We start from the raw sequence: 19993 nt of genomic DNA on the forward strand, positions 1-19993 counted from the left end.
AACCTACAGCAATGTACAGTATTAGTGTAAGGCGGCCATAAACAGTGTATTAAATGCTCTTCATTTTACTACATCAGATTAACCTCTTTAAGCCTTTCACTGCTAAACTTGGCCTGGGGAACATAATAGGTCACGCTCATCCATGCTACAGCTGCATCCACAGACAGAACCACTACTTTTAGTGTGTGTGTTTGTGTGTGTTGGCACGACACAGATTACAAACACCCCCGACCCTCCCAAAAAGAATTTAATTGAGGTTAGTGGGCCTCTATCCAGTTGATTATGGATAACTATTGATGAAGTTTTTTTCCTGATTGGAATAGTTGTACAACACAGTTAAGCATGGAAGACTAAGCTTAATGTGTTTTTTTAATTTGGGTGATACTGCACTGCATGGTGTATTTAATCAAAACTGATTCCTAGACGGGCGGCACGGCGGAGAAGTGGTTAGCGTGCAGACCTCACAGTCCAGACCAGGGTTCAATTTCACCCTCGGCCATCTCTGTGTGGAGTTTGCATGTTCTCCCCCACTGTCCATAGGCCCATAGGTATGAATGTGAGTGTGAATGGTTGTTTGTCTATATGTGCCCTGTGATTGGCTGGTGACCAGTCCAGGGTATACCCCAGACAGCTGGTATAGGCTCCAGCACCCCGCGACCCTCGTGAGGAAAAAGCGGTAGAAAATGAAATGAAAATGAAATGATTCCTAGACTGTGATGTACAGTAAGTGTAAGTTTTTGGTGTAAATTGGATCTTACACCAAAATCATTCAGAATGTACACAGAACACACAAACGCCATAAAATACAGCAATCGTGGGTATGCTGGAACCTATCCCAGTTGACTTCGCTGAGTGGACTGTACTGATTGCCAGTCAATCCCAGATAAAAAGCAGTAGCAACCATTCTCAATAATAAGACCACTACACTACACTGTTGTTTTCATAGCATCATGATTAGAGTTTTGTTATTTCCAATAGTCATTGAACGTGTTATTTGTCCATGGCAGACCGTTTACAGTATAAAATTGTTACATTAAAAGTGCTCATGACACCAAAACACATTTTAATCTCGATATTGGTGAAAAAAACATTGAAAGGCATAATTTACGTGTGAGATGTCTACTCAAATATTAAAATATCAACGAGCGCATCCTCCAAGTCTGGAGGAGGAGGAGTTAGTGTGTCTAATGTCTAAGCCAGACGGTCCCACCTGAAAATCTGCATTTGCTGGCATGTTAGAAATAAACAAAATTATTACATGAACAATACCTGAATAAACTTTACAAAATGTATACAAAAGGTCAGAATCGTATTTCCTCTTTTATGTTTCAAAGACATCAACTGAGACTCATCTGAGGATAAGATGACCTTTTGAGTATAAAACAGCAGCATACGTAGAGGCAAATGGGGGGCCTCTGTGGATTAGGAAGAGGCTTTTAATGTGTATAAATACATACTCAAATACACACTCTCACTTCTGGAATCACCATCAAAAGGATTGACAGTTAAAGTATTAGCTTGATTTGTGTTGCTGCATTGAAAACATCCTTTGTGGCTAACCAAAACCCCTGTGTTAATATTAATCAGTGTGAGTCTGCTTCGCACAGGCTCACCTATCATCTCTCTGAGGGGGACGACGCAACACAAACAACCTAGCCATGACAACCGTGGTCTGAGCAAGCCCCTCCCACTGACAGCTGGCTTATTGTGCGCCGTGTCTCTGAAGCGGCCTTGTTTCCCTTTGCTTGACCAGTTCAATAACTAATCTCAATGCAGCCGGCAGCGTGGAGCTTGGAAACTGAGGCACACCCGGCCCAGGAAGGTCACATTATGGTTGACTAATGAGTCCAAAAATGTCCATGTAACTTTGAACACTGTGTAAAATGTCTGTGTAAAAGGATAGAACTTTTTTTTAATCAATCTAAACTACTGTATTTATTGTATTCCACTGCAACTGTACCAGGCATTTATTTCAAGAGGAGGCTGATAATGAGTGGACAAAGAGTCAATGATATATGCCCTTTACTTTACCCCGCTCGTGTCCCTGCAAAGATATTTTGCTTGATGGCGGCCATGTTTGGCTTAAATTCTACACACATGTGCTTGTCAGTCCCCTAAATACTAGTACTCGGACCGCATTGAAAAAAGAATCAGAGATTTCAGGAACCTGCACCAGCACCTCCGCGACCCTCGTGAGGAAAAGCGGTAGAAAATGAATGAATGAATGAAAGTTCTAAATTTCTATGAGAAAGTTGTAGATTTAAGAGAATAAAATTGTACATTTATGAGAAACAAAGTGGTAATATTATGTGTCGTATAGACCATAGCTCTTCGGGAAAGGTTTTATTTATAACGTGGCAGCACGTAAGTCCCCCCCCCCCTTTTCATAGGTGTCTCAGGCAATGCCTGTAACATAGAGGAGACTTATATGAACTTTGGCCTTGGGCAAAGGCAATATTACAACTTTTTTCCCTCAAATGTATTATTTCATTTTCTATTTTATTAAATCTCTGGTTTATATACTCCATGGTACCTAAAGGTGTGTACCAAATTTCGTGGTGATGTGGCTCAACAGTCCAAAATTACAGTGGGTATTTTGTAGAGCGCAATGAGGTGTGTATGAAACATCAATTGATGGGGTTCAAACTTTAATACAATTTTTGTGGCTTATGCAGAACAATCAGTTCCAATGATTCTGTTGAAAGGTTATCACGGCACTGTGCAATTTCTCCCCCCAAGATATTAAATGACATTTTGATTTGTCACATCATTTTCCCTCACAACAACATAGTTGCGAAAGGGCATCAAAAGAGCCCTCTTTTGCATTGTCCAATTAGTTCATACATCTCAGACATCAAACTTCTGCAAAGCTCAGTTATGATACACTATTTGACCGGCCAACGGTTACTCTGAATGACATCACACAAACAAGGCCTGAGCAGGACTCACAAAGGCCAGCACACTTCCTGACGTGACAGCAGAGGCCACGCGCGCAGTCCTTTATTCTGTCACATGTAGGGTAATGAACAGCAGACCCGTGCTCTTGATGTAAAGCGCCTTTTTTGGGCCACAAGGAGTGTGTGTATTCACCACTTTCTGCTTGGACACACACAAACAATAGAGCATGTCTGAAGTGCTCGGGGGCCCAAACCCTGAGGAAGGGCAGATGGTGCCCGGAATTGAGGGCCGCACCCCTATTAACATGAGAAAAGAGAGTGACATGAGTGGGGGACAGGTACCCTCTCTGCTTTATGAAGATTAGTGCAGGGTGCTCATTTAGCCAACGGCGGCACTGATTTGGAACCCAATTAGGGGCAAGCTGTCAGCTCAAGGACGGGGAAGAGCAACTGTTTTGCCAATGACAGCTTCTCATCAGCACATGTACGCATGTATTGTTTACGTGTGTATTTTTTAAACTGCCTCAATAATAATAAATCAATACTTAATTTTGCACAAAAACATTATAGTTACTGTACAAAACTGATGAACAGAGAAGGTGGCCACAGCATGTTACAATGTCGCCCTCAAGTGGCGGTGTACAGGAGTGCAGCCGCTAGTTTTGAAAATCAGAATCCCCTAAAAAATAATTCCAATAACAATATTTTAGCACTCTTTCCACTTCTGGATACACATTAAATCATAAATATATGTCACATAAATATTAATGACAATACAACACGAAATGCAGTTTTTAACTTTTTATTATCATGGGAGTAAAAAATTAAACCTACATAGGCCTGATTGAAAAATCTTTGGGACTCCAGCCAACCACAGTGAGAGCAAATATCCACCTTCCCAGGAGTGGCCGGCCAACCCGAATTTCCCCAGGAGTGCAGTGACCTCACCCAAGAGGTCACAAAAGACCCCACAACAACATCCAAGAACTGCAGTGTTCATGATTCCACCTAAAGAAAGACACTGCAAAAATGGTGTGCATGGCAGAGTTCCAAAACAAAAAGCACTGCTGAACATTAAGACCTCATCTCAATGTTGCCAGAAAACATCCACAATACTTTTGGGAAAATAAACTGGTCTGACAAACAAACACAATACAAGAAAACATAATTTTGGGGGTTGAAAAAAAAGACTGTGCTGTAGCATCGGTATCTGATTTAACACAGTCATCTGTCGTGTTATTCTAAAACATAACTAAAATAAATCTGTAAATGTTTTGAAATCTCAAGTACCCCTTGCAGAGCACTGTACGTACAATTGATGACAGGGGCCTCAAAGGGTAGGCTTCCAGGGTGGGGCCCCAGAATTCCTGGAGGGGGCACGCATTACAGATGACCCACGACTAACTTACAATAAGTGTCATATTATTTTTCAAAAATGTTTATATAAAGTTTGAAATGAAAAGAAACAGCAGCATTTAATACGTATTAACCACGTCAAAGGTTGCTGTAGTTCAATTACCGGAGGTGACCATGATGTGGATCAAAGAGGCTGATAGTCATCACTCAGCAGGCCGGCCTCTCGACATCAATCCTCGCCTATTTCATCTCCGCCCCCCGCCAGTAGCATCAAGCTACATCCCGAAGCCCGGATGCACCGCCATGCCGACTGTACTGCCACCGAGATAATTTATTCACCTACCTGCCCGACTCTATCAAGAGTTAACCGATTACATCGATAGAAGAGAGTGTGTGGACTGGAGCCCATATCTAGGGCAAACTATCTCAGCACACCCCCTTGTTTATTGTCCAATAATAATTATTATCATCACTATTAGCCGTGTTAGCATCGATGTGGTTCCACTTGTATGCTAGTTAGCTGTTAGCTAACGTTAGCTCACCCAGTGACAGTCCGGCCGGAGGCGGGGAGAACTGCGAGGTGAGTGTATTATTTTGATGGTGACTACACTCTGGACAGTGCGAAAATGTCACAATTTCATATATATTATGACGGCCTTTAGACTCATTTGGATTTTTGAAGGTGTTCCAGGTAACAGCAACTCGAAGTGGACACTTTGTGTGGTTGCCTGACGTCTTTTGAGTTGAACGTTTATTCGACGTTTGGGTGCTCTGGCCCGGATGCTAGGCGCTAGCATGCTAACAGGATAACTGTCCAGTACTGGTTCTCGGAACTTTTCACATTATTAACCCCTGCTTAGTCTTAAATGCTACTTTCCTAACATGAGTGAAATTGAACCTCCATGTAAAAGTCTATTTATTCTTATATGTTTAACATTTGGTCAACTACAAAAGTAAATGTTTGGTCCTAAAGTGAGGATTTATTATTCAGGAAGTGAATTTGAGGTTCTCCATGCTTTTTGGTGCTTGTGTTCACTTCAACCTGAAGTAGTCACTGTAGGTTTTTTACTGTCCCTAAGGTGATGTTCCCCCTTTTCTAATTCATGTTTTCTCCACCCTCTAGGTTCAGGATAGTTTCCATGTCTGCATCAGCTCTGCAAATCCACAGCAATGTCTGTTGACGAAGACACTGTAAAAACTGGTAGCCCAGAGGTTACTACAGCTTCATCCCTGCAGCTGTCAGAATGTTCTGGAAGTTGCACTGGTGTTTCAGTTCTAGTGGAAGGTGCCACGGTGGCCACCCCGGACTTGGCTGCTGCTTGTCCTGTTCCTGGCACTGCTGTCTCACCAAAACACTCCAGCACTGTTGACGCTCTTAACCACTCAAACAGCGCCGGATTGAGACCCAAAGGGAATGAGCCCGGCATCAATCGTAGGAACAGCTTCCATCATGTCAAACAGCATCAGCAAATGAGAGTGGCTAAGCGTCGCAACACATCCAACTTTAACTTTAAGCATCCGACCTCTGGCAAGAGGAGACGACGGGCTAACTCGGAAAGTGACTCTGTCCTGCCCACTAACTTCCTTTTAGGTGGGAACATATTTGACCCACTCAATCTCAACAGCCTACAGGATGAGGAGGTGAACAGGGCGCTGAACGCAGAGACTCCAAAATCGTCCCCACTGCCCTTAAAGAGTAGGGACCCCGTGGAGATCCTCATCCCCAGGGACATCACAGATCCTCTGAATCTGAACAGCAGCATATCAGATAGCAGCTTTTTAGTGTCCCCCTTAAAGAGCGGCGGAAGGAGGAGGCATCGCAATAGACATCATGGAGGTAGCATTTCAGCCACACAGCTGAGCTTGTCCGAATCGGTGAAAAACGAGGTTAAACCTGGAGAGTCGGAGTCGTTTTCTGGTGCGATAACTTCAGCTTCTAATACGGAAGTCTCTAAAGCATCAGACAGAGTATCCTGTGGTGAGGGGGATTCACATGAACACTCTGCAGACCACTCGTCCATTATCAAGGATGAGGTGGCATCCGTGCCTATTGAGGATTCCACTTCCTCTGTTTCGGCAGGAGCTAACCAACACACAGGCAGGCGCAAGCGGAGACGCAACTCTGGCAAAATGGACCCTCCTGTGACTCAGTCTACCCCTGTAGCAAAGTCCACATTTGGTGAGCAAAATAATAAACCTGGGAGACACAAAAACACCTTCCACACACCCAGAAGCGGCTGCAAATCTGCTCCAGTTAGTCGTCAGCACCAGCAGCGACACAACCAGGCGAGGGACCAACAGAAGAAGTTCCAGTTTGGAAACTACAACAAATACTACGGCTACCGCAACCCAAGTGCAAGCGAAGACCCGCGTATTCATGTCTTCCGCCCAGAGTGGTTTGAGGGTAAACGCGTGCTGGATTTAGGCTGCAACTCGGGTAATATTACGCTCTATATCGCCAAAATGCTGCGGCCTGCCAGCATATTGGGCTTGGACATTGACAGCGGGCTGGTGCACGCAGCCCGCAAGAACATCAGACATTTTCTCTCTGAGCTGCAGACCCAAGAGGCCAGGCGGGCCACACAGGACAAGAACGACACAAAGCAGGAGGACAGCATCGCAAGCGAGAGTGAAAAGATGATCACAGAAAGAAAGGAAAATGGGACTCCACTGACAGAGGCCACAAATGACTCTTGTGGCCTGGATCAGGCCAAGATTCACAGTCAAGACGGCAGAGCAGAGGAAATGGAGCAGGAAAGTTGTGATAAATCTGGGAGTTGCTCTTTCCCTTTGTCGCTGCAGATCTCCCGGGGACCCATTGCTGCACCTCCTCTCACTGAAACCTCCACCACACACCCTGGAGAGTTCCCCAGCAATGTGTCCTTCATCCAGGTGGGATGGCAACTTCCTGTCAGTGTCCGCACCAGTGTGTAGTGGGTGTTGATTAGGCATGATACGCATGCACAGAGCTTAATCTTGAGGCTGCATGATTTATAGACACCAGAAACCATCCATTGTGAAGTGTCACATAACCTAAGCTTCCATTTCCACCTACGCAGTATAGTACAGTTCAGCTGGAAGTACTGCTGTAGTTTTTGACATTGCTATTTTCAAGGAAACCAATTCACTCATAAGTAGCACATTGTTTTTTTTTTGGTACCCTGACATTTGGCTATCTATGCAGTTTTAGGGTAAACTACCTACCTATACAATCAAATTTTAAATAGTGCATGGATGCAAAAGTTAAACACTCCGTTGAGTGTTTGAGTTTTTGTTCGGCCAAATAAAATCACATTAAATGTAATTTTTATTATTTCTGTCACACTGGCCACATTTATATTGATCTAAAATGCACCACCGCTTGCCCAAAGGTAAAACAAACTTTCATTTATCATACACAATCTCTCTTGGTAGCATCAGTACTTCAATGTTTCCTCAACCCCCTAAATATAGGTGTTGCTTTACAGTTGAGCTTGACAGTTGTGTTCCTAGCCAAGAACACAACGGCATCCAAATTTGTCAGAAAATCAGAGCAAGAGTGCTTTTTATGATTAATGATCTTTGATACAGCTTGAGTTTACTTTTAGTGTCATCAAGCTGCTCATGTAATTGGGTGTTTCTGACCTCCATCCCCTTTTACACAGGCCAATTACGTGCTGCAGAATGACAATCTCCTCGTAACTCAGCGGCCCGAGTACGATGTCATCCTGTGTCTTAGTGTCACCAAATGGGTCCACCTAAACTGGGGGGACACTGGCCTGAAGAGGTTCTTCAAGAGAGTCTACAAACATCTCCATCCTGGAGGCATCTTCATCCTGGAGCCGCAGCCTTGGCAGTCCTATGTCAAGAGGAAGAAGCTGACTGTAAGGAGCCGAGATTTTTTTATTTTTAAAAGCATGTGTTGTTTTTATTTGTTATTATTATTATTATTTATTGTTTTCTTTTTTGCTTGCTAGGATACCATTAACAGAAATTTTCACAGCATCCGCCTCAAGCCAGATCAGTTTTCATCCTATCTCACCAATGAAGTGGGCTTCACCAGTTGTGAGTTCCTCGGAAAACCCAAGAGTTCAACAAAAGGTAAAATTACTAATATTACTATTACCATGATGCTGGCCGAGTGGTTAGAATTTAGGCCACACATTCAGGAGATATGAATTACAACCCAAGTAGAAATATGCATACATTTCAACCTCAAAGTTTCTGGTGGCTGTCAGTATATATTTACAACCCTAAAGCATTCCAGACCGTGAGCATATGGAGTGAGCCAGCAAGCTTGTTGCTGTGTGGAGTACGATGTCATCACTCACTCGCCGATATCATTATTGGCAGAAAAAAATCATACCGATATGCAGACAGATACAGCTATATCGTTTTTATGCCAATATTGGCTGACATATTGATATGTAATGCCATCATCAACTTTTTCTTGCAGGTTTTCAGAGGCCAATATATTTGTTTCACAAATGACGGACCGCTTCTGCCTTGTGAGGATACTGAGTGTGGGTTACCGCAAAGCCAGCTGTTGGACTTGTGTATCAGCTGCTCAGACTCTCCACGAGGGACATTTGATAAGAAGGAGACCAAAAGCGAGGTTCTTTTCTTTGTTTTTTTTATTGTTGCGAAGATGAGACTCCTCAGTGTATGTCACGATGACAAAAGAGGCACTCGGCTGATGAATTCCTCAGTGTGATGCATGGCAGTGTCTTGCATTTGGACACCTTTTTGGCTAAATAATGTTTTACCTGTATATTCCTACTGTGCTGTGTGCCACCAGAAAGCCACATACATCTGGACTGGGTGCTTGTTGTGCTCATTACCATTTCAAAAGCAAGTCTACCCACTTCCATGAGTTCAGTATGGCTCAACTTGTGCTATTGACTCATTCCGCTGCCGTTAAAGTGATCACAGTGGCCTGACAAGCACTGATCTTGTCGTGATACGCCACTCTTAAATAGATGTCATTGTTCTGTTGCAGTAAAAAATAGCATATATTTAAGGCTGATGCGCCCATTTTAAAACATGACCGATTTAAGATAGGAAAACAGTAATCCATTGTGAACATTACACTTGGCATCTGACAAAAACATTCTGAATTAATAACGGCTTACATTTTTCTTTAATAAAATCAAGTATTTACATAACAGGGCTTCTTCATGTCACCTTTTACATTCGAGGATGCATCCAGTCATCTCTTGCGTTCATTGGGATGTTTTGATGCTCCCGTCCTGATGGTAGGGGGCACATTTGAGCCATGGTGACATGATGCTGTGGTCAGTTGTTAACATGCTGGTCAGTGAAGCCATAGCGCCACCTTTAATACTTTGTTGTTCCCCTTGTCCCTGTTGAGCTAATGAATGTAGAATTGAAGCAGCAAAGGACCCATGGCAGGAGTTTCAACAGCATCTTAATTGAAATTGAAACTGATTAAGTTAATCAGTTTCAATTTATAACAGACACAAAGCTCCATACCATGTCTTTTTTAAAATGTAAACAAACACATTTGTATAGTATTCTGCTATTGAAGGTGCCGTGATGTTTTCTGGGACATGAATTTATGCGACATTTGAGTCCACACCGTTGTCATTGATGATTGTACCTGTACCTGTGTGCATGAGCACTGCTTACCATCTTATTTCACATCCGTTCACAGGCACATTTTGGAGGAGACAATGTGTATGTTTGTGTTTTAGTTAAGTGATCGGTGTATATAATTTTGAAATGTTATTTTACTCCTGTCATTGTTGAGTTCTTTACTGCTAATGTCATTTTCTAGTTGATTTGTGTTTGCTTTTGCTGCCAATTTGTGAGTGAAAGCACTTTTGTTTTTTTGGGTCCCAAACCGGCTCGCTAATCCATCTGATGAATATGTAAATTGAAACTGTGTTTGCTTGGTTTTCCCCCTCAGAAGGCACATGGATGAATTATTTTGTCAGCAGATTTTTTTTATATAAAACATTTGCAAGGAGCTTCATTGTCAAAGTACTCTTGTTCTTGTCTTCATTTGACATGCTTTGGATATTTTTTATTCTTCAAATTCTGATACATTTCCATCAAATTCTTTATTGAATGTCGTGGAATACTATGATAAGGAAAACAAAATTCAGGTTACATTTCAAACAGAATTGGCACCAAATCACACTTTTCAGCTAGGACAATCACGCTCTCAGGCTTTTTTGCAGTACTGTCAATTATTTTGTTCCGTTCTTCAGGGCACATAATGGGTATATTTTTGCATACTCCTACATGCTGTAATGTTTTGCCAATTGCACCTTAACTGTCTCAGCAGTGGTGTCTTGTCACGTCCAGGTATTCAAACTAAAACGTGTCTTTGCAGCACATGAAATATATAGCACTGTATGAAAATCTACTCTGCATAATACTGTAGTCATAGACTAATGAAAGGAATTGGCATTTCCAATGAATGCCGGTGGGATATTCTGAACTGTGACCCATACTTACCTTTGCTAAAAGCTAGATTTCCCACACGTTTCTGGAGCATTGTATGATTTTTAACAGCACTATATTTCATGTCTTCATGTTGAATTTGCACTGATGACTTGAGGGAATTAAGTACATTTCTAGAGGGAAGATTCGTGTTTTTTTATAAATCTTTCCATGCTTTATTATTTTTTGGGAAAATTGGAATCAGATCTCCCTGCCTGTCAGGGAAATGTTTGATTCTCATGCCTCTGCACGACAATGTATCCAAATGTTTCTCTGTGGAAAACATTTGAATTCATTAAAAGTGGTTCCAGACATGCTGGGTAGTACTTCTTATCTCATCCTCCCAAGTTTGCTTTCATCCAAGAATTGCAGCTGACTTACATGTCATTTTTCTATTCTTCAGTTCACAAACTAGGTTGAAGTGAAAGATGTTCTGCATTCAACATTGTTGATGTGGAGGTATGTAAGAAATGTAACCCTGCTCTCACCTTTGACATTTTGTGGCGGCAGCAATACAAAAAGCCTTTTCACTGAGACAGGATGTGTGGCCAAACTACATCATAATGTTATTCCTTTGTTTATTTTAAGTATAGTGGATTCAGCATTCTTGGCCCCTCAAATTTGCTAATTTTTGGTCAAAAAAAGTTTTTCTCCACATCTTATTCACCCTAGGTAATAATTTATATGCTGGGACATCAGTGGGGGGAGTTGGCACGATATGTGCACAGATTGTAGTGGGCCAAAGTCCAGGGCCAAATTGTTGTCCCAGTCCATCCCTGGAAGTACATCAAGTGTTTTCTCTTGCACAACTAAAGGAGTCGGAAGAAGCAGAGTTTATTTAATCCTACTACTACTCCATCTCAGCAATTGCAGTAGATGTCTGCTTTTTAAGGGGATTATGCAAAAAAGTCACACAGAAAACTATTGTCTGCTAGTTTGACATTGACGTTTATTGATTTTGAATCATGAAAAAGTTTTAATTATTTGATTCAGCTCCAGAATTTACTATCCTCCTCTCAATTACCATTGTTTACTCGTGACAAAATCCAGATTTAAGCCCTAAATATGCCTCACACACTTATTAAAACCATTTGAAGTATGAAATATATAGGTACTCACCACTGATGAGTAAAATGATGTATGAACAGATTGAATCGGTGTAGCTTTTAGCCTGGTGGTCTGGTTGGTGCTGGAGGCTAGTTGCTATCTCATTTTAACTTTAGGGGTAAATTTGACTCTCAAGATGGTGCTTCCACAGCCAACAAGCATATAACTCTGGTGCATTCAAGGACCGACGAACAATGTGATGAAAAATAGACATAATCATGTAAAAAAAACTGTTTTTAAACATGTATGCTGTACATTTCACCAGTATTATCTCATATTTATAAATGATGCATGAGATGTTTTCAGCTGAACAAATCGCATATTTAATAAATTAAAAACAGAATAAAGATGACAAATAACTATGATGATCTCTTCACAAGTCACATTCCCAGTACAGCTTCCTCAAATCTGCTGGAAAGTGTGAGATGACGTTTTGTCTTCAATGGTCACTGTAGCTGAATGAAGACAGACTGGTGTAAACAAGTGTGCGGGGGTCCAATGTTTTGTGGTGCGGTCACGTTGAGCGGCCTGAATAGTACAAAGATGGCAATGCAGGACACAATGAAGAGCTGGTGTTTACAAATAGCATCCATACCTTTGCTTATGTGCTCGTAGTGGCAAGTTACTGTAGTGCTTTTCATTGATTACAACAGAAGCCTAGTATGTGTTGATGATGAGTCCTCCAGAGCTCACCTGCACAGATATTTGACCTTTCTGTCTCTCAGACTCAACAACAAAGAATTTGCTTTGCAATCGAGACTGTTGAACGGTGATGTCTGTCTGGCAATGTTGTCCGCACGCAGACAGACAGGACATAAAGACAGACAAGAGACATCACACTTCATTCACAAATGCGCTGGGCCATCACAGCTATTTGGGTCAGTCACTTGGCCATTATTCACCATCCATGACATTATGGCCACACTTATTTTGATGACATTTGATTGGGGTTTACCTCCACCAAACATCGAGTTTAATTAATAGTGTCAAACCTTTGTTTTTGTACGCAACACATTTTATTCATTCATTCATTTTCTACCGCTAATCCTCACTTTGCGGGCATGCTGGAGCCTATTCCAGCTGTCTTCAGGCGAGAGGCAGGGTACACCCTGGACTGATCGCCAGCCAATCACAGGGCACATATAGACAAACAACCATTCACACTCACATTCATACCTACGGACCATTTAGTCGCCAATTAACCTAGCATGTTTTTGGAATGTGGGAGGAAGCCGGAGTACCCGGAAAAAACATGCAAACTGACCCAAATTTTATGATGCGTTGTATTTTGTATTTTTAGCCTTTTTTTCCGTTGCTAAACGCTATTGAATGAATTGCAACTTGCTATAAAGTACGGATAGTCTGCAACAAGAGTAAGTTCCATCCAGTCGTCATTTATTTCACATTGTTAGCATGTAACGCTGTAATTATTCTCTATAACTAATATTTTAGAGTTTTTGAAACTCAGCTTTTCTACATTTCGGTTTTCCTTGAAACTACTAGAACAAATTAATAACAAAAACTTGTACTTTTGGCTCGAAACCAGCACCACACAATCAAACACATGAAATATTGAGTTGAGCAACTATTTTTCTGTATCCAATTACAACTATCAGCTTCTTTGAGTAGCTAGTGCGGAGGTGTCTAAAGTGTGGCACAGGGGCCGTTTTTGTCCCAGAACTCATGTTTTATTGACCCTTGGGATATTGTTAAAATAAAATGAATTAATTATTAATGAGATACTATATCTTAGATACTAGATATTACACTCAGGTAAGATGTGGATGTTTTGTTCAGGTATCTTAGCATATATATTTACATCGGTTTGGTTTTAACTACTTTAACGCACAAAATGTATCCAAGTGTCCATCCACATCCTGCAATTTTTCAGTGTGTGACCCTCACTGGAAAAAGTTTTCACACCCCTGATCTTGAGAAACACTATTAAGTAATTCCATCTGTTGTGTGTGTGTGTGTATCTCACCGGACATTCTTTCGAGTAACATACATAACTGACACTTAATGACCAGTGTAGCATACTACAGTCACAGTGCCTTTGAATGCCTTATATTTGCATTTTAGTTCATTTAGCCATTTTTATGCTTGAAAATGCTTAATTTAAGCCACAAAATACACAAAATTGCTTCAATATGCATGTTTTTGACTAATAGTAAGCCATATTCAACCACAAACACCATGATTTATGAATTTATTTTTGGAACAACTGTGATAGAGTGAAGTTGTGAAATTCGAACGGCACTGTAAAGGTGATTATTATAACAAAATAAAATGTGGATTTACAGTATGTATCTTATGAGAGCTGACAGTTCTAATAAAAGAGCACAAACCAATTTAGAGCATGTTTATTTGCACACCTTCATTAGTAACACTCAGTTTCAGTACCTATTTTTTTGTGGGGTTTTTTAAAATCATGATAGGCAGAAGAAATCACACAATTATTTCCAAGCCAAGAATGCCAAACGAGGGCTGGTTAAAGATGGGAATCTCACAGCAAGGGTTATTGTGATGTGTTGTAGACTCCAGCTGATGCCAGGTAGATGTTAAGACCGTATGGCACAGCACCTGGAAGTGAACATAATCATTTATAAAACTAATATATTTAATAGTGCCTTTGCAATAAAATTAATCATTGAGATGAACTATTCACCGCAACCCCTCCTTTACAGTATATGACAAAAAGTACATATGCCTACCTGTATCTTCGAGGGCACCCATGATGATGGACAATGTACTCCTGAGCATAGCAGAACCGCCTGCAGAGTCCTCTATGCCCACATGTCCAGTATTGCAGTTGATGATCAATGCCTGCATCATTTAAATTCAATTAAATTCTTGTTATAGTCATTTCACTAAGTCAATAATGTAGAACAATGTATGAGTCTTGGTTTGGCGTCACGCTGTAAGTAAATGCGGAGATGCGTTGCTTACCCTCCCCGACTGTAAACATCAGGAGAAGCACAAGGAGAACCAAGCTCAGTCCCTTCATGTTCAGGGGCACCAATAAGCTTTCACTCGCTGCTGTGGACACGCTGCTCCTGCATTTATAAAGCATTTCAATCACGGGGGTGGAGTCGGCCAGGCTCTGTCCAAATCCCAATGACAAAGTATCTGTACATGAAGGGAGTCTGAGACATGCAGCTCATGGCCTTCAGTATCCTACCATGTGTTTTTTTCGCTCTTAACATAGAAATGTGGAGACAAATGCTCAGTTGTATGGTATTGTACTTACATACATCTCTATAGCAGCACACTTTAAAGAACAAACCCTCTAATAGTTAATATTAGAGGTTTAAATTCAGTCTGGAGGACAGTCTGACCTGCTGTGCTATAGGGCCACCCTCTCTACTCTGCCCCCATCTGAATACAAGCAGTCGGTCATGGGTTATTGCTGATGCCGAGAAACCACAATCAAACCATACAAAACATGCCGCTGCCATGACGCAGGACGAATTGTCAACCAGACAATAAGAAAACAAGGCATGGACGCATGCAGCCGTACATGTGCTTGTGCAGCATGCCCCCTGGTGATGGTGTAAAATGTCAATCTGCTCCTCATCTGTGACTCAATCTATGATTCATATGTCTATTAAAATATACAGACTGATAAACTTATTTCAAGCCACTCATCCGAGGAAAAGTCATGAATGACTCATGGACCATTAGTATTTGGCTGGGGGGTAATTCCATGACAGATGGAAATAAATGTATATTTAGTTACGTCTGATGTCAAGGTAAAAGAAAATCTTGGGACAACAGTTTCATGGGAAAATCAGAGGACATATTTGCATGGTGTCTGGTGACTGCTATGATTTATTATGATGTACTGTAATAAGATGCATTATTAGTACTTTACTGTAATTTAATGGGGAGTGTGAATGGAATAAATAACACTAAAAAGACACTAAAAGAACAAGGTGTACTTTGTGGGGAGAATCGAGGTGTTTTTCTATCTGAATGCAGCAAAGACACTACTGAAGGGGGGCGGTAAAGCACCATAGTGATTAGATGCCAACCGCCATAAAACCAACGAAGAAGAGGAAGAAGAAGAGCATGCGCAGTCGGTGTTCTTGCTAGTAAGTCAAGATGGCGGATCTCCTAGGTTCAATTTTAAACGCGATGGAAAAGCCTCCAACAGTCGGCGACCAAGAAAGCCGGCGAAAGGCTCGAGGTATCAAAATGTGTTGCCCTTTGGGACGACTAAATATGCGTTTAAAAGTAGACAATATGCGACTTACATGAGAAAAATATTCAAAGGGCAAACGAGGCTATCTCTATTAGTCAATTGAGCCAACCATTTCACAGTGCAGATTTGGCACAGACGCAAACGATGACGCCCTGTTAAAAGCCACTATGGGTTGGAATCTGAGGCTCTTTTAAATACCTTTGTCTGAATACACGCCGGTTAAAAGCTTTCTATACACTCAGTGCTGCGGTAGTCTTGTGATTGGTCCTTCGGAACAAAACAAGTGACGTCACATGTACGCACTCCCATGCTCTATATTTAAAAATTGATCTTATAGGTCATTTTCTGTCACACATTCACACTGTCATGACCTGATGGCAAAGGCAAAAGGGCTTTCTGACTTTGACTGTCAGGGTTGTTGAACTGCACAAGCAAATGGTTGGGTCATGTTGATTTTATACTTCTTAGGCTGCTTTCATCCATCCATCTTCTATGCGGGTCTTCATTCAGGTCGCAGAGTTATGCTGGAGCCTATCCCAGTTGACTTTGGGCGAGAGGCGGGGTGCACCCTGGACTGGTCGCCAGACAATAACAGGGCACATAGACAAACAACCATTCAAACTCACATTCATACCTATGGATACTTTGGAGTTGCCAATTAACCTAACATGCTTGTTATTGGAATGTGCAAGGAAACCCCACGCACACACAGGGAGAACATGCAAACTCCACACAGATGTCCAAAAGGAGATTTGAACCCTATCTCCTGACTGTGTGGCCAAGATGCTAACCACTCTGCTAATCACTGTGCGGTACTTGTCATATATGGTTTAATTAAAATTGACTTTGGTAAACTAAAACAAATCTGCCCTAAAAAAGAAAGTTCTGTGACCCCAGATGGATGGATGTTTTAGCCTGGTTGCATATTAAAACAAACTGGTTAAACAATTGTATTGTTATTGGTAGAGACCCGAATTCAGTAGGGGATCCCGCAAGATTTAAACCTCTTTCTTCAGAAAAAAAACAAACGGTCTTGTGAGCACTAGGCCTGGAATGATAAATTAATTACTTAATCACACAATAAATGAAAATGAACATGACGATTTTGCCTCAATATGTTGCCATGTGAAAATGTATGTTTTCCTTCCTGCCTCCAAACAGGCAAGGGGAATGCTAATCTGTAATTTCTTACATGTTTACAAATACTAACATTAAACTTCTTGCTAGAGCAAGCAGCGAGATTCAAGAAGATGGAGGAAGAAGAGAAAAAAAAGAAAGTTGCGTTCAGAAAAAAGGTGAGATCCGTATGGGGGTCATATCGCATTTTGATATTGCAAAGAGATACTAAAAGGTTTCTTTGGCTGTTTCAGATGGAGAAAGAGGTGTCAGATTTCATCCAAGACAGTACACAACAGAAGCGCAGATACAACCCCATGGGGAAGATTGAGAGGAGTATATTGTAAGACGTCATCAAGTTGGATTATTGGAGTCTTTTAGGGAAGAAACTTAGCATCTGTGTTGTATTTCTGCACAGGCATGATGTCGCTGAAGTGGCAGGTCTGACTTCTTTCTCTTTTGGGGAGGACGAAGAGAGTCGTTACGTCATGTTGTTCAAAAAGGTTGGATTAAAGACCAATAGATGTTGACTCATGCTAATATGTTGATGTTGGCAGTGTGCTGCTAAGTTTCTACTCTGTTTTTGTAGGAGTTTGCACCATCTGATGAGGAGCTGGAGGCTTATCGCAAAGGAGAGGAGTGGGATCCGCAGTTGGCAGAGCAGCGTCGCAGGTTGAAAGTACGTACACGAGTTGCAAAATATTATGGATGAATGGTGGGACCAATTCAGATGGATTAATCTTGCTTGTTGATGGACCAACTGAAAAGCGCGCCGTGATGATTCAAAATTGTCGGACTGTAGCGTTGGCGTTGCCTGCTGCATGCCCACTCTGTAAATAAGGGAAAGCTAATTATTATTATTAGTATTATTTTTAATTGCTTTCATGGCCAAACACTGCAAACTGTGCATGCACGCCCTCTACTGCTGCTTTTACTATTTAATCCTAAATATACATGACTGCTATTTTTTGCCTTTAAAAGTGAAAGGTGTTTGTTTCATTGACTTCATAGGAGCAGGCGGCGTTGGAAGAAGAAGCATCCCGCCAGTCGAGCCAGTCTGAGGAGTGTCCCAACTCCAACTACAGAGACAAGTACAGTCACCTGTTCAGCACCTCAGCAGCCAAAGATGCAGCACACACACTAGAAGCCAACCGAGCGTACGGTTGTGGTGAGTGTTTCCCATTAGCATATGATGCACCCCCACACCCCTATCAAGCTGACAACACTCAATGACCTTTTCTTTTTCATTCATTTACTTAATTCAGTCCCAGTGGCCAACAAGAGGGACACTCGCTCCATAGAAGAAGCCATGAATGCCATCAGGGCAAAGAAGAGAGTGAAGCTGAGTGAAGACGAGGACACAGGGACACCAGTGATGTGTGGTCAGGGGACGCATGATGAAAAATACAAAATCAAAAAAGAATAACATAAAATATTAATATTTGTCAATTGAACTGTATTATAAATGGATTTTCTGTATAATTCCAATTGTTTTTAACATTTTCTTAAGTAAAAATCATTGAATTTGCAGATTTCCTGATCCAATACAGGGAAGAAACCTAAGGTGAGGCCAACCATGAGCGTGGTTTGTCTGCTTTGTTGAGCTTCAAAAAGAAGAAATGGGAGTAAGTACAAAATAAAGTGAGTAAACAATTTTTTTGCAAACAAGCATTAAAATGAAATGGACTGTGCATTGGCTGATCAGTAATTTAAGGCCATCGCTCAAAAATCCCCCCAAAACCCATATAATGGGAATAAAATGTTGACGGCCATGCACAACCTGATGGGTTCCATTGATGGAAAAAAATCTTCCTGTTATACCAGTAACGTTGGAAGCCATCAAGACCATCATGGCTACATTTTCATAGTAGAACTTTGTTCCACCTTTCAATGACCCATATTTGGTGCTCGGTGGAAAATTCCCAACTGGCAATTTTGTGGCGCTGACGGATACGAGGCCTTTGAAGACCTTTTTTTGTTGAGGCAGAGTATCGTCCTGTGGCTTGATGGTCAGCCAATCGGATCCTCTGTCTCAGTGCCAGTGACATTGTTCTGCATCTACCACTTTTTTTGTTCCATAACTCTCCGGAATAACTTTAAAATGACTGTTTATCTTACTGCATCCAATGGCATGCTGTAAGAGGACCTGCTTATGCAGCTCAACAATCTGACCGTGTTTAAAGAGAGAAAGCTTTTTTTGCCTTTAAGAGAGCTTGACAGTATCTGACAGAAAATGACATTGGATCCACAGTTTTTCAAGGCTGTGGTCTTAAACTACTGATTAGCTGATGAACAGCCTATTTCACTTTAATGCTTGTTTGCACTAAATTGGTTACTCCTCTCACTCCCGTTTCTTATTTTTGTATTTTGAAGCTCTACTAAGAACCCCCCAAAGATCCAACAGTGCAAAATGTAACGTCGTGCAATTTTTCAACCGGTCTTAACGTTTTGATCTGGAGTGATCTTTTGAGTCTATGAATTAAAAAAAAAAACAAGGACATTTTTTCCCTTGTTTCCTTGTCTATGAGCGACTGTTTTTCCATGATGTCATGTCCTAACGCATGCGACAACTAGAGATGGATTGCTAGGATGGATGAATTTTATTGTTTTTTGTTTGTTTGCTATTCTCTCAAAGAAAGGTTTGTTGGGGATATTTAAATGTCTGTGCTGTTTTATCCCATGTGTAATTAAAATGGAGGACAATATGTTGTTTCTTTCTATATGTTACCTGTACGTTACCAATAATTTGCCTTTTATGCAATATTTTTATTATAGCGGTGTAGAGCTGATATTATTCAGCTATATGGGTCATAATATTAGAAATGGCTTGGTATGATGCTGTGTAATGCAAATTAAATTTTCAATC

General features: G+C 41.3%; 2 protein-coding genes across 3 annotated transcripts; both read left to right on the top strand.

Moving 5' to 3' along the window:
• The first annotated feature begins 4377 nt into the window (after positions 1–4377).
• LOC131138774 (7SK snRNA methylphosphate capping enzyme-like) lies at positions 4378–11012 on the top strand. Of its 2 annotated transcripts, none has more exons than XM_058087991.1 (5): positions 4378–4833; positions 5377–7145; positions 7898–8116; positions 8210–8333; positions 8689–11012. In XM_058087991.1, exons 2-5 carry the CDS (start codon positions 5424–5426, stop codon positions 8721–8723), a joined length of 2100 nt encoding a protein of 699 aa, XP_057943974.1. In that variant the 5' UTR covers positions 4378–4833; positions 5377–5423; the 3' UTR covers positions 8724–11012. The 2 variants fall into 2 exon arrangements, with proteins under 2 accessions (XP_057943974.1, XP_057943975.1); XM_058087992.1 differs by lacking the exon at positions 4378–4833 and adding an exon at positions 4863–4944.
• A 4839-nt stretch (positions 11013–15851) lies between these two features.
• Positions 15852–19832, top strand: spag7 (sperm associated antigen 7). The gene is made up of 7 exons (XM_058086896.1): positions 15852–15996; positions 17239–17306; positions 17382–17470; positions 17546–17630; positions 17717–17806; positions 18139–18295; positions 18393–19832. Exons 1-7 carry the CDS (start codon positions 15912–15914, stop codon positions 18551–18553), a joined length of 735 nt encoding a protein of 244 aa, XP_057942879.1. The 5' UTR covers positions 15852–15911; the 3' UTR covers positions 18554–19832.
• The last annotated feature ends 161 nt before the right edge of the window (positions 19833–19993 follow it).

The sequence above is a fragment of the Doryrhamphus excisus genome, chromosome 11 (genome assembly GCF_030265055.1).
Source record: "Doryrhamphus excisus isolate RoL2022-K1 chromosome 11, RoL_Dexc_1.0, whole genome shotgun sequence".
Classification (NCBI taxonomy): domain Eukaryota; kingdom Metazoa; phylum Chordata; class Actinopteri; order Syngnathiformes; family Syngnathidae; genus Doryrhamphus; species Doryrhamphus excisus.

What these genes read in the sequence shown, in the direction of transcription:
- spag7 (XM_058086896.1), top strand. Translation starts at nt 15,912, where the DNA reads ATGGCGGATCTCCTAGGTTCAATTTTAAACGCGATGGAAAAGCCTCCA. An exon ending in AGCAGCGTCGCAGGTTGAAA is followed by an intron (nt 17,807 to 18,138) that starts GTACGTACACGA and finishes TTGACTTCATAG; the next exon opens with GAGCAGGCGGCGTTGGAAGA. An exon ending in CAACCGAGCGTACGGTTGTG is followed by an intron (nt 18,296 to 18,392) that starts GTGAGTGTTTCC and finishes TACTTAATTCAG; the next exon opens with TCCCAGTGGCCAACAAGAGG.
- LOC131138774 (XM_058087991.1), top strand. Translation starts at nt 5,424, where the DNA reads ATGTCTGTTGACGAAGACACTGTAAAAACTGGTAGCCCAGAGGTTACT. An exon ending in GCAATGTGTCCTTCATCCAG is followed by an intron (nt 7,146 to 7,897) that starts GTGGGATGGCAA and finishes CCTTTTACACAG; the next exon opens with GCCAATTACGTGCTGCAGAA. An exon ending in TCAAGAGGAAGAAGCTGACT is followed by an intron (nt 8,117 to 8,209) that starts GTAAGGAGCCGA and finishes TTTGCTTGCTAG; the next exon opens with GATACCATTAACAGAAATTT.